Below are 14,542 nucleotides of genomic sequence, written 5' to 3'. Positions count from 1 at the left end.
AATTTCAGGCGCTCATCACTAACTGTCCTACCATATACTGCTCACAATAATGCAGCACAGAGATAGTATACTTGACACAGAGCTGCAAGATACAGCAATGGCCTACTGTACTGTACTATATGTATACTGCTGGTCACCAAAATGCTGCACTGTCCTACTATATACTGCTCACAATAATGCAGCACAGAGATAGTATACTTGACACAGAGCTGTAGACACAGCAATGGCCTACTGTACTGTACTATATGTATACTGCTGGTCACCAAAATGCTGCAGTGTCTTACTATATACTGCTCACAATAATGCAGCACAGAGATAGTATACTTGACACAGAGCTGCAAGATACAGCAATGGCCTACTGTACTGTACTATATGTATACTGCTGGTCACCAAAATGGAGTGAGTGCATAGCCGCAGCTAGTGTTCAGTACCCTTCAGGAGCTAATGGTGTCCTGTCAGCAGAAGCAGAGCCATGAAACTCTTTAGGAAGTTGGTTCCTACTTCTTCCCTCTAAGTCCCACGAAGCAGGGAGACTGTTGCCAGCAGTCTCCCTGTAAAATAAAAAACCTAAATAAAGTTTTTTAGTAGAACTCAGTAGAGCTCTACTAGAGTGCGACCAGTCTGCCTGGGCATATTTTCTAAACTGAGGTCTGGAGGAGGGGCATAGAGGGAGGAGCCAGTTCACACTCTGAAAAAGTCTTAAAGTGCCCATGGCTCCTGCGGAACCGTCTATACTCCATGGTACTAAAGTGGACCCCTGCATCCTCTAGGACGTATGAGAAAAATATTTTGAGGAAACACTGGCTGATATTAAAAAGAGACCCTGTTATTGGGATGGAACTACCAGACAATCCTGTCTGTGTTTATAGAAAAGTCAGCGATTTACAATCAAAATTGGTGCGCAGTTTTCATTACACATCCCCTATAAGACAGAAAACAATATCGTTACATTTCTATAGATACACGTCCTATATAGCCTGCAGAAACACCCAGAATACTTTTGTCAACAAAAAAGTGGAAGTCATTATTGAAGACAAGAAGTGTATGATTAAGGACTTCATCAATCAGTGGGGGACATTTACTAAGCTCCCGATTTTGACCGTGATTGCGTTTTTTCTTCTAAGTGTCATCTCGGTCATTTACTAAACAGTATTTACGGCAGTAATGAGGGCATTCGTGTTTTTTTCCTTGGTCAAGTCAAAAATTACGAATGAATACACCATCGGTCAAATTACGCCTGTTTAGATGCGAATCTCGGTCATTTACTAACCATTCGTAATTGTATTTGCTGCCGCGAAAATGCATTTGCGGCCGCGAATATTTACGAATCGCATTTTTTTCCTAAAAAAAAACGCGCCTGCCTTTGAAAACCGCGTTTACATGTGAACTTAATTTTCCATTACTCACACCTGAATTTTTGGGCCTATAAAAGAGTTTCAACCACATTCTGAACTACTCTCACTCTGAAATGGCGGCTGTAGTGTGTGGCAATGGTTTTTTGTTGGCTGTGGGATACGTTAGACTGCTCCATGAGGCTTCCAGGAATCAGGACCAGGTAAGTGAACATGGCCAACAGGTTGTCCAGGTACCGCGGAGGCTGCGCCAGCCTCGTTTTTTTAAAGGGCGTTTAAACTTAAATGCATTGTCCGATGATAGGGTCATACAGATGTTCCGCCTAAATAGAAACAACATTTTCCACCTGTATGACCTTGTCAAACTGGGCATAGACCCTGAGACAGCACGCTCTCGCTCTGTCTCAGGCCTACACAAACTCCTGGCTGTGTTACACTTTATGGCTACTGGGAGCTACCAGGCTGTGGCAGGCGACGTCATTGGGATCTCACAGCCCACCTTTTCAAGATATTTGATGCAGGTGAGTCTACAAATACCTATGCGGTTATGGCTAAGTGTTGCTTGTGTAATTTGAAACACCACAGTATTGTAGAGACTAACATAACATGACACTCACCTTAGCTTCTTTAATGTCCACTCAGGTTTTGGATGTGTTGGAGCCACACATTAAAGCATCAATCTGCTTCCCTACAGAGGAGTCGGAGTGGAGTGCTGTCAGGGTAGCTTTCTATGAGCTTGCTGGCATGCCCAATGTGCTGGGGGCCATAGATTGCACACACGTTCAGCTGAGATCACCTAAGGGCCGCCAGTATATATATACTAATAGGCATATGGATCCATCAACTAATGTCCAGGTGGTCTGTGATGCAAATTTAAAAATTATGAGTGTTGTTGCTGGTTACCCTGGTGCCTGCCATGACTCCTTCATCCTCAGTCAGTCATCGCTCTTCGATAAATTTGAGGAGGGACAAATGCCTGATGGCTGGCTGTTGGGTATGTTGTAAATGTTATGTGTGTCTGTCTTTTAACCACAGGCTTGATTTTGAAGGAGGTGAGAGAATCATCTCACATATGTCCTAATGTTGACTATATATGTTTTTCAGGTGATGGGGGTTACGGCTGCTACTCTTGGCTCCTTACTCCATTGTCCCAACCTGATTCTCCTGCTGAACACAGTTATAATCATGCACATAAGGCTACACGGAATGTGATAGAAAGATGTTTTGGGGTGCTGAAGTCACGTTTTCGGTGTCTAGATAAATCTGGTGGCCTTTTGTTGTATAGTCCCTCAAAGGTGACTAGGATTGTGTTCTGCTGCTGTTTTCTCCATAATCTGTGTTTAAGTCAAGATCTTGAACATGGTGAGGGAGAAAGCAGCCAGCAAGCAGAGGAGTTAGAACCATCTGGTGACAGTGTCAGTACAAATGTAGGGAGGCAGGTACGTCAAGAAGTGATCCTGCGATATTTTACAGGTTAGTTTAATTATGCTGTAATTAGCCTTCTCTAAACACTTTCATATACTTTCTATTGTGTGTTCTGTTACTTACTGTTTGTTGTTTATAGTGCTGTGTCCCTTGTGCTTAGTTGATGCTAACAAAACATTTACAGTCATTACCCTTGTAAAACATAACATCATACATACAGACCAGCTTCATACATTTTTGAGTCGGACCCAGGAATGTGTTTTTAAATCAAAAGCTTTTATTTTTTCTTAACAACATTTTTCAGTTATTTTTTTCTCTTGTGTGTGCTGGGTGCTGGCTCACTGGCACGTGCTCTTGATGAACGCCGGACAGGGGAGGTGACTGGCGTTTGAACCGGGGTTGTGGTTCCAGAGCTGGAGGTAGCTTGATGGCCACCCATGTTAGCAATATTGCTGCTGAGATTATTCAAACTGGCAATCAGCTGTGTGTTTGTAGCAGTGTGGCTGGCTACTATTCTGGATAAGGCCTCATTCACCACTTGATTGTGTTGTATTATCTGTACAAGTGCCTGCTGATGTCGCTGTTGGTCATCTATAATGCGTGTTAAGTTTGCGTTCATTTGACTATTTTCCGCCCTAATTTGTTCCATAGAGGTCGCCATTCTCCCTACTTGGACTATTAGTCTGCCTGAGTTGCGACTAAGACGCGGAAGATGATGGGGCAGACTGGCAAGGTGTTGTGTGTGTTGGGTGAGTGTGGCATTGCTTTGGGCCTGTTGGCTTGTCCAACTTGCCCAAAAGTCGTCTGGAATTTGGGTTTGGGGCGGAGCTTGTGCCAGTTGTGGACTGCTGGTTGGTTGGGGTATATCCTGCAACTGGATTGGCATGCTTGGATCAACAGCTGTAAGTTGCAGTGTGAATGATGGCTGTTGTTCTGGTCCCTGCTGCTCGTCACCGGACATCAAGTTGTGCTCTGTATGGGGGAGGCAACATGCAATGTTGTTTGTTTTTCAATTTGGTGTGCCGAATACAACACATTAATACATTCCTAATACTACATTTTTGTAATCTTACCTCTTGTTTTTCTCTACGTTAACAATTTTTCACTTTTTTTAACCATAAACCCCACACAGGCACAGATATTGTCAAATTTGCATATTACTCACCTAACTAACTTCCCTCCACAACATTACACTGTTAGATTCCCTCCCCTCACCACGAGCTAGACTACTTACCTGTATAGTGCCGAGGAGCAGAGCAAGTAAGCCATCTACATACTGGTCAGGGACGATGTGTGCTCACTATTTATGCTTTTGTGTTTGGTAAATAAATTTAATACACTTCATAATTTTGAACATGGAAAAGTGGGTGTGCTTAATGTATCCTCAAAACTGTTTTTAACAAACAACTAGATTGTCTAAACCATCCACTAAGACCTTAGTTATTTTAAGCAAATCACCTTGAGCAATAGAAGACATTACATCCCATTGATTGCAGGTGAAAACATGTAAACTCCAAACCCACTAACATCATCATAAATGTACTGTGTATATTCTTGCTTATGTGTTTTGTTTAAAATTTAACTCACCAGATAACTGAGGTGATCTGGGCTCATCACTCTGCGAACTCGCCAATAGTGCCAGTGGTGGCTGGGATGACACTGCCGATAGCCTTCGCCTGGGTGGGGATGATGGAGGTGCAGATTCAGACCCAAGACGCCGAGTCTTAGTTGGCCTCCTTGGTAAGTGGCCCGAGCCCTGTGATGGGCGCCTTACAGGAGGTCGGCTGGCAGAAGCAGAACCTAGGTTGAAATGTTTAAATTATTATTTTGTACTTCTATGTTTTTTCAGAAAAAGTGACTAGAGTGAAGACTTACCTGCAATACCGGCATCATCACGACTGGTCTGAGGCCTTTCTGGGCGGCTGGGCTGTGTGACTGTGAAAAAAGGAACATCAACATTATTTTATTTTTATTTTGTAAAAGGACCCAGTGCAAACCATTGATGTACTGTAAGCATATATTTGGTTTGGTTTACACAACAATAAAAAGCTTACGTACTTTTTTTGAGTGGATAAAATAAAAGTAAGTCATGTGGGCCACACTTTTTGTCATAAACAAACATCAATGTAGCAAAATAGTGCAGAGATTCAGTACTTTCTAAGTTGAACAAAATGTACTGTTTTGGAAATTGACAAGTTTTACAGTGGTCTGTTTAAGTTAAATCCAAATTAGGCATACAAAAAAACACACGTTACAGCATTTTCGCCAAAAATAGGGCCATAAATTTGAAAGCAACATATGCAAGCCGCAAAAATTAGGGAAATAACAAAAACACACCTTAAGGGAGCATAGGCCTGCAATTGTTCAAAAAAACAAAAAAAAACCACACAAATTGCACCAAAAATTAAAAAAATAAAAAACATTTAATATCAACATTAACAAACAAACTTACCATCCTGCGTGGGTCGGTCCGAATCCCGGACGTGAGTAGCAGACACCACTTCGCTTGGAATCAATGCCCGCACAGGCTCCTCCCAGTCCCGATAGGCGACACGTAAAGGTGGGCCACCTCCGGTCCTACGTGCAGCTTTGGCCTCTTTGGCCATCTTGGCCTTGACACGCCGCTTGATATCATAGAAACGCTTGCGGCACGTGTCCTCTGTCCGCCTCACCACACCCTCACTATTGACAGCAAGTATGACTTGCCCCCACAGGGCAGACTTCCTGCGGGAGGACACCCTGGCAGCATCCTGACCAAACAATTGGCGATGGTGCTTCATCAGCTCACGCACCAACGCCATGTTTTCAGCATAGCTGAACTTTATATTCCTGCCAGTCTTGGTAGTGGTGCGTGGCTGCGGAGCCACAGCACCATCACTATCACTAGAAAACTGACCAACAGGCACCCCCTCCTCCTCACTCACCTCCTCCCTCTCACTACCCCCCTCCACCTCACTACGAGCCTCCACCTCACTACGAGCCTCCACCTCACTACCAGCCTCCACCTCACTACCAGCCTCCACCTCACTACCAGCCTCCACCTCACTAACCTCCGCCACCACACTGACCTCTGAGTCGGACATGACAAACAACAGAAAACACTGAAAAAATAAAACACAAAACACACTCCGCCACTACTCCTACTACACACCACACAGCCAACACACACGCTCACTCACTCACAAACAAAGACAAAAGACTGAAAAAAAAAAACAAGGACAAAAATGTTTACAAACTGGAAAAAAACAATACAACAAAGTTCACAAGACTACTAACACACACAGTACAGCACTCAACAATCACCAAACTCCTCTCCAAATCCACCAAAAAATCCACCAAACTCACCAACTCCAAATACACCTTCCTCTCTCCTCTCCACTAGCTAAACCCACGAGGTGCGGAGTGTTTGGGGCGTTTTTATAGTAACATGCACAGACACTCCTCCTTCACGAATACAACCAATCACGGCCGCGTGACGAAAACGAAACTTATGTCAAAACGCGGCCGCAAAAAAAAAAACACTGCCGTAACAGACTTGTGACGCAGCCGTAAAAAAAACCCCAACGCGGCCGAAAAAACACTAAACGCGGCCGCATTCTACAGCAGAAAAGCACGAATGACATCGACATCGGAAGATACAAAAAAGACGAATACGAATGCTTAGTAAATGAGTCGTAATCAATTCAAAAAGTTGCAAAATTACACTGTCGATGTCAGTCGCATTTGAACTTGAACATGATTCTGAAAAATACGAATCTTAGTAAATGTACCCCAGTGAATATTATTTATTGCATTGAATGTAGCTGTAATAAATTTTATATTGGTCGGACCAGTAAAGCTCTAAAGACTAGAATGGGCGAACATCTTCGCAACGTTAGAAAAGAGCTAGAGACCCATGCCCTATCACCCCATTTAAAAAAAACTCAGAATTGTGACCGTAAACACATAAAAAAAAATCAATGCAGATATTAGAGGAGATATACATAAAAAATTGGTAAAAAATTAAATGCATTTAATATTTCCGTACAAAACTTTAGAGCCCTCAGGTCTTAATAAGGATTTTGAAACCAATTTTTTTTTATGATTGGTTTTATGATTCATGAAGTATTTTTATTATACATTTTAATGGTAGATCCTTTTGTATGGATTGGTACCTATATTTGAAAGGTTGTTGTGTTATAATGTTTTTTTCCCTTTCTCTGTTCTATTTTGGGGATTATGGTGGTCATTCCGAGTTGTTCGCTCGCTAGCTGCTTTTAGCAGCATTGCAAACGCTAGGCCGCCGCCCTCTGGGAGTGTATTTTAGCTTAGCAGAGTAGCGAACGAAAGCTTAGCAAAACTGCTACTAAATTATTCCTTGCAGTTTCTGAGTAGCTCCAGACCTACTCCTAGATTGCGATCACCTCGGTCCATTTAGTTCCTGATTTGATGTCACAAACACGCCCTGCGTTTGCACAAAAAAAGAAGGATTGTTGATCCTGCACCAACCTAGATTCGAAACTACAAGGTAATATGTGAAAGCCAGAAATGGACAATAATACTAGATATTAGCAATAACTATGCGTCCGTGTGGCGGTGCGCCCAGAGTCAAAGAAACGGGGGAAATATATGTACAAAAAGAGAAAAGTATGACTCTTGTTTGGGCGCACTCTTGTAAATAACTAGATGTTAAACAACAGATGATATGTCTGAGAATTAATGAGGTCTTTATTGTCTACTCTCTAAAATGCAAGGGGACTACACGCAACAGATTAAACAAAACACATCCGTAGATGTGTCAACTGGAGAAGTAGGTCTTCCAAAATAAAGGAATGTCCAGATCTTAATTATACCTGGATAAGTGCATATTGGAAGGTAGCCACATATTAAGCTGCTTCCATCTGCCCAAGATCTGTGCAAACTGTGTTTGAATTGATGTGGCCCTAAATTGGGTTACACTCGTGAGTGGGAGAGCCCACACACTGGGTAACAATTCTAGCAATTCTAGCAATTAATCACTGTAATTGATAAGAGGAGTAACGATTAGGAGTAAATGGGTAGGAGGATGAAGTATAAGTGGTGATACTGCTGTTGGTGTGGTTTCCACGGGGAAGAGAGTCTCCCTACTTCACTGGGTATTCCCTAGAGGTCACCCATCTAGGTACTGACCCAGCCCACCTCCGTTTAGCTTCCAAGATCGGCCGAGATTGGGCGTGAACGTAGGGGTATGGTCGTAGGAAGGTTTGACCCTGTATCACCAATGAGAGTGCACCGAAATGGGAGGATGAATTCCTCCACGGAAATGAAATGCTAAGATTATGACAAGAAAAGAATAGTAGTAGATAAATGAGTGTGAATCTGCTGTCCACGTTAGACTGAAGAGACATGTCTCCTAGGGGGACACGCTCCCCTGAATCGTGGATGAGAGTTCACAGAAGGAAGAACAGCAGGAGAAAAAATGAGAAAAAAATGAGAAAAAATATATATGGATAAATGAAGGTGATGAGATTGGATGGCTATAAAGAGTTACAGTGGATCCCTAAAAATCTTCCCTTATTCGGATTCTATTAGAACCTGACTCAAACCATATATAAATATATCACTGTGACAGGTATCAAAAACAAATTCCAAAGTGAGTCATGATAACAATATGTATCGCTACTTGTGTATAGCAGATTCCAATAGCATTTGATACTGATTTATGCTGTGCACCAAACCTTAATGTCACATGCGATATTAACAGTAAATGCTTGATCAGAACAAATATTAGTGACTGACATAGAACAATATACGAGGGAAACAGGGAAGGGAAAGAAAATTGACACCCATATACTTTTCTCTTAGGTAAATGGCCTCAGAGGGACAAAAACATAAAGTACACAGTTTTGGAGTACCTCAGGCAGAGTACATGTAGAGTCAAACAGCATCTGTCCTTAATTATACTTGGACGTGAGGCTGCTCAGAATGGAAGTGAACAAGCCCGTGACCGGGTGAAACGCGTTTTCCTTGCGGGCACCTCATCTGTCTGATACTTGGAGTGGTAATATTTGATACTTGTTCAAGTTCATTTATTCATTTATTTTAAAAAAGCACCGTACTTATGCATAAGCAGCACATTTTTTGCCTGTGTAAAAATCATTAATATTGCTGGATTTTCCAGCCTATTTACATAACATATTTGTGTACTATCTCATTTAGGTACCTCTTTGCATAACTTTGCGATAGGGGCAGGCATTGGTGGCCCTGCATCTCTTGCAGGCACCCCCTCTGCCTAGCAATTGAATGAGTGACACTTAATACTTACAGTATCTGCTCTATTCGCTTAAGCCTGCTGTCCTCTTACAGAGAGAATCTCTGTTGTTATCATTGCTGGTGTTGTCAGTGAAAGAGCATGGTATATCCTTGTCTTGCCTAAGTTTATTGTGCAATATATAAGAAACCTTTTTCCTCACGTCCAAGTATAATTAAGGACAGATGCTGTGTGACTCTACATGTACTCTGCCTGAGGTACTCAAAAACTGTGTACTTTATGTTTTTGTCCCTCTGAGGGCATTTACCTAAGAGAAAAGTATATGGGTGTCAATTTTCTTTCCCTTCCCTGTTTCCCTCGTATATTGTTCTATGTCAGTCACTAATATTTGTTCTGATCAAGCATTTACTGTTAATATCGCAAGTGACATTAAGGTTTGGTGCACAGCATAAATCAGTATCAAATGCTATTGGAATCTGCTATACACAAGTAGCGATACATATTGTTATCATGACTCACTTTGGAATTTGTTTTTGATACCTGTCACAGTTATATATTTATATATGGTTTGAGTCAGGTTCTAATAGAATCCGAATAAGGGAAGATTTTTAGGGATCCACTGTAACTCTTTATAACCATCCAATCTCATCACCTTCATTTATCCATATATATTTTTTCTCATTTTTTTCTCATTTTTTCTCCTGCTGTTCTTCCTTCTGTGAACTCTCATCCACGATTCAGGGGAGCGTGTCCCCCTAGGAGACACGTCTCTTCAGTCTAACGTGGACAGCAGATTCACACTCATTTATCTACTACTATTCTTTTCTTGTCATAATCTTAGCATTTCATTTCCGTGGAAGAATTCATCCTCCCATTTCGGTGCACTCTCATTGGTGATACAGGGTCAAACCTTCCTACGACCATACCCCTACGTTCACGCCCAATCTCGTCCGATCTTGGAAGCTAAACGGAGGTGGGCTGGGTCAGTACCTAGATGGGTGACCTCTAGGGAATACCCAGTAAAGTAGGGAGACTCTCTTCCCCGTGGAAACCACACCAACAGCAGTATCACCACTTATACTTCATCCTCCTACCCATTTACTCCTAATCGTTACTCCTCTTATCAATTACAGTGGTTAATTGCTAGAATTGCTAGAATTGTTACCCAGTGTGTGGGCTCTCCCACTCACGAGTGTAACCCAATTTAGGGCCACATCAATTCAAACACAGTTTGCACAGATCTTGGGCAGATGGAAGCAGCTTAATATGTGGCTACCTTCCAATATGCACTTATCCAGGTATAATTAAGATCTGGACATTCCTTTATTTTGGAAGACCTACTTCTCCAGTTGACACATCTACGGATGTGTTTTGTTTAATCTGTTGCGTGTAGTCCCCTTGCATTTTAGAGAGTAGACAATAAAGACCTCATTAATTCTCAGACATATCATCTGTTGTTTAACATCTTGTTATTTACAAGAGTGCGCCCAAACAAGAGTCATACTTTTCTCTTTTTGTACATATACGCCCTGCGTTTGGCCAGTTACTCCGCCGTTTCTCCAGCCACTCCTGTGTTTTTTCCAGGCACGCGCTTGCGTTTTTTGGCATACTCCCTGAAAACGGCCAGTTTCCGCCCAGAAACACCCACTTCCTGTCAATCACACTACGATCACTCGAGCGATGAAAAAACGTTGCTCGAGCTTGTGCAAATCTCCAAAGTTTTGTGTTAAATTAGTGAACGCATGCGCGCTGCGTACCATGCGCATGCGCATTTTCCACCTAATCGCTCCATTGCGAAAAACGTCAACGAGCGAACAACTCGGAATGTCCACCAATACATGGATTACCTCCAACAAAATGGCGGCATTTGAGATCTATTATCTACAATGGGCAATGAGCTATTGGAGGACTGACACTCTGTATTCATACTCTCCACTTCCATTAACTGGGGGAGATGGAGCACAGGCCCGCTCACTTCTGGCCACGCTGATGAGCGCGGTGGAAAGCAAGGACATCTGGTTTCCGCCGGAAAATGTAAAACACGGGATGCACGTGGTCAGTGATGTCAGTGGAACTTTTCCGGGAGCCAAACCCAATCATACGAAAAATGACTATGTGGGATTGAGCTTCAATTGTTTTGTATACGGATTTAGACATTAGTTGATCCACGTCTGGAATTAGGTTTATTTGCTTTTATTGATTGATTAATGTAGGCGGGGTATAAATACCCCTAATGTAGAGCTACCTCCTACACCTTGAAAAAGATAACACTGGGTTATCGAAACGCGTTGGTGTAGGTAACAGGTGCGCACATGGACTACTTACCTGATTGTTTATGACGACTCCTGGGGACGCCTGGTTGGAATCATATAATGCGCTTGTGTCTACTTCCATCTGTAGACCACACATTTCGGTGAGAGTCCATATGTCTGGAAATTGCTTACTTTTTGTTTTTATTTGAATAAAAATAGTATTGTTCAATATTTTCATTAACGACCTAACAGAAGGTCTAGAGAGCATGGTGTCAATTTTTGCAGATGATACCAAATTGTGTAAGGCTATAAATACAGAGGAGGATGCCGAGTCTCTTCAGAACAACTTAGTTAAATTAGAAGCATGGGCAGCCAAATGGAGAATGCGCTTCAATACAGACAAGTGTAAGGTAATGCACTGTGGTAACAAGAACAAAAATTACACCTACCTACTAAATGGGGTAAAATTAGGGGATTCTGTACTGGAAAAGGACTTAGGTGTCCTCATAGATAGCAAACTAAGCAGTAGTACCCAAAGTAGGACTGCAGCAAAGAAGGCTAATAAGATATTAGCATGCATAAAACGGGGTATTGATGCTAGGGACGAGAGTATTATACTCCCGTTATATAAATCACTAGTGAGGCCACACCTTGAATACTGTGTACAATTCTGGGCACCGTACTACAAAAAGGATATCCTGGAGCTAGAAAAGGTTCAGAGGAGGGCGACCAAACTAATTAAGGGCATGGAGACGATGGAATACAAGGAAAGGCTTGAAAGACTAGGCATGTTTACATTGGAAAAGCGGAGACTAAGAGAGGATATGATCAACATCTACAAATATATAAGGGGTCAATACACAGAGCTTGCGCGGGACCTGTTTTTGGTTAGATCAACACAGAGGACTCGTGGACACTCGCTCAGGTTAGAGGAGAGGAGATTCCGCACAATACGGCGTAAAGGCTTTTTCACGGTAAGGACAATACGTGTTTGGAATTCCCTGCCTGAGGGAGTTGTAATGGCGGAATCTGTCAACACCTTTAAGAAAGGGTTAGATAAATTCCTAATGGATAAGGATATCCAGGGGTATGGTGCATAGTCATGCATTAGTTACTATAAATAGGAATAAAATGCAACGGCTGACAGCAGCATCAGTCAGAAATTTTAGTCAAATCATCATGCATAGGAGACCACAAATAGGTTGAACTCGATGGACAATTGTCTTTTTTCAACCTCAGATACTATGTTACTATGTATTACACTATTTTGAGCTTTTTTATTGCATAACCACTGTGGATAAACTTATTGGAGAAGATCCTTCATTCATAGAAACCAGAATGGATTTGGATAGACCAAACTGCTGGCCCGCTCCCCCGCAAGGTGCTATATGTCTACAATTTAGGTAGACTACTGGTCTGGGTACGAGTCCATTATAATTTTTTCCAGTATATCTGTTGTTTCTAACATGTTTACACTATGTCTGCGTTATATGTTGTTATTTAAGTGATACCTGAACACTGTTATATAGTCTGGGTATTTACAAACAAATTCCTCACGAATATAGGGAGCGCCTGTGACCTATGTGGTAAATGTTATTTTTGTTCAGTTTTAAGTGTTGGTGACGTTTGATACATGCTGCTAATATGTCACGGGGAGAAATGAAAGAAATACAGGGTAAATGCAGGTTTAAACTTTAATGTGTCATTGATCGCCCAGTCTGAAAACTGAATCATAAGTGGATACAGCTTTTTTCAGCAGAGTATCACACCTGGGGTGAGGTCACATTTATCCCTGATGATTGGCTGGATAGATACTTGAGGCTGGGGACCAGAGCCAGATTAAGGGGGGTGCCCAGGGTGTCTTAAGGGGCCCCCCAGCCGGAGCTCTCCACCGCTCTGTAAAAATTCTTCAGGTTGCCGAGGCAGGAGGGATCCACGCTGCAAGGGGAGGAGGGTGGCTGTGCATGCGGCTTCCTCCCCCCTCCACTCGGGCAGCACGGTCGGGGACTGAGTCAAGCAATCTCCAGCCTCTGCCGCCAGCAGCATCTCTCCTGGCAGCAGCGAAGGCTGGAGATTGCTTGACTCAGTCCCTGACCGCGCTGCCCGAGAGGAGGGGGGAGGAAGCTGCATGCAGAGCCACACTCCTCCCACGGCAGCGTGGATCCCTCCTGTCCTGGCAGCCTGGTGTCTTCTCTCCCTACTGCAGAGTGGCTCCCGTTGCCTGTGACCAGGGGAGGTGAGCAGCGCGTGCAGCCAGGGGGGGTGCTGGTGGTCGGCGGGGGGAGGGGGGATCAGGGGTCCCCCTGTCTTGGGTACCCTGGGCCCCCCGAGGGCTTAATCTGGCCCTGCTGTGGACCCTCACTTGCTTATGGAACTATAACTCAGATTCACATAATTGGACATAGCTTCTCTTGCGATATGCTCATCTTGAATATGGGGTGCCCATATTATTTGCTGCTATTTTAGCTATGAAATGACACTAAATGTGATACATTGGGAGATTGGGTTGGCCTAGATACTTCATATCTTGGAAACGATACTCTTAGAGATATGCAATTCGCAACCCACCTGCAAATAGACCAGATACACCCCTATGGACAATTGAATGTTCTTCATGATTACAGAAATATTAATTTGACTTCATAAACCATATCCAGTGTGATGTGCCCTTCATCTACTGTGGGACATTCCAAGTCTAGGGCCGGTAGAGTTTTGAAGCACCCAGATGGCGGCTCTGGTTGCCGCAATCGGAGCTAAACTCTGATCGGGTAGTTCAGCATGCAGCAGCGGGGAGCAGACAGTGTGGGCAGAGCCATTGACTCCAGGGCGGAGCTCTGAATAAGCAGCAGTCACCAGGTGGGACTCGGAAGTTCTGTGACGTGTCCTAGGGGGTACCAGGAAGGCTGCGCAGAGGCAGCAGCAGACTGTCCGGGGAGGCGAAAGCGGCGGCACTTCAGGTACAGCATGGTGCAGTGAGCAGTGGAAGAACCAGGGGCGCAGGAGGTCTACTATCCAGCACCCCAACAGCTGCCCTTCCACCCCACTCAGGGCCGAGGTAAGCTGCCACCCCACCGGGCAGGGCCACTGGCATGAGTTTATGCAGGGAAATGAGGATCTGTGCAAGGACAGGAAGGTCCTGGGGTGGTAGGGGGGTGCCCTGTTGTGTCTGGGGGGTACACTTCTGGGTGCTGGGTCTGGACTGGTATCCTCCTGGTTGTGTGTTTGGGGAGGTGCTTTCCTGGGTGCTCTGTTTTTGGGGGGTGCTCCTCTGGGTGCTGGGTCTA

At 43.6% G+C, this 14,542-nt stretch overlaps 1 protein-coding gene, 1 long non-coding RNA gene and 2 pseudogenes across 2 annotated transcripts; 2 read left to right on the top strand and 2 right to left on the bottom strand.

Moving 5' to 3' along the window:
* Nucleotides 1-2,723: 2,723 nt before the first annotated feature.
* LOC134970006 (uncharacterized) lies at nucleotides 2,724-4,786 on the top strand. Its single transcript, XR_010189612.1, has 3 exons — nucleotides 2,724-2,825; nucleotides 4,368-4,517; nucleotides 4,627-4,786. It is a non-coding gene; the product is annotated as an uncharacterized LOC134970006 (long non-coding RNA).
* Nucleotides 3,057-4,709, bottom strand: LOC134970004 (uncharacterized). The gene is made up of 3 exons (XM_063946125.1): nucleotides 4,653-4,709; nucleotides 4,365-4,577; nucleotides 3,057-3,749 (listed from the first exon to the last, which is right to left on the bottom strand). Exon 3 carries the CDS (start codon nucleotides 3,736-3,738, stop codon nucleotides 3,082-3,084), a length of 657 nt encoding a protein of 218 aa, XP_063802195.1. The 5' UTR covers nucleotides 3,739-3,749; nucleotides 4,365-4,577; nucleotides 4,653-4,709; the 3' UTR covers nucleotides 3,057-3,081.
* A 3,090-nt stretch (nucleotides 4,787-7,876) lies between the features above and the next one.
* Nucleotides 7,877-7,995, bottom strand: LOC134971295 (5S ribosomal RNA; annotated as a pseudogene).
* A 1,923-nt stretch (nucleotides 7,996-9,918) lies between these two features.
* LOC134971203 (5S ribosomal RNA) lies at nucleotides 9,919-10,037 on the top strand (annotated as a pseudogene).
* Nucleotides 10,038-14,542: the final 4,505 nt, after the last annotated feature.

The sequence above is a fragment of the Pseudophryne corroboree genome, chromosome 11 (genome assembly GCF_028390025.1).
Source record: "Pseudophryne corroboree isolate aPseCor3 chromosome 11, aPseCor3.hap2, whole genome shotgun sequence".
NCBI lineage: Eukaryota > Metazoa > Chordata > Amphibia > Anura > Myobatrachidae > Pseudophryne > Pseudophryne corroboree.
This window is presented reverse-complemented; position numbering and strand designations above follow the sequence as displayed.

Excerpts from the sequence above, each read along its gene's own strand:
- LOC134970004 (XM_063946125.1), bottom strand. The coding sequence starts at position 3,738 with ATGTCCGGTGACGAGCAGCAGGGACCAGAACAACAGCCATCATTCACA.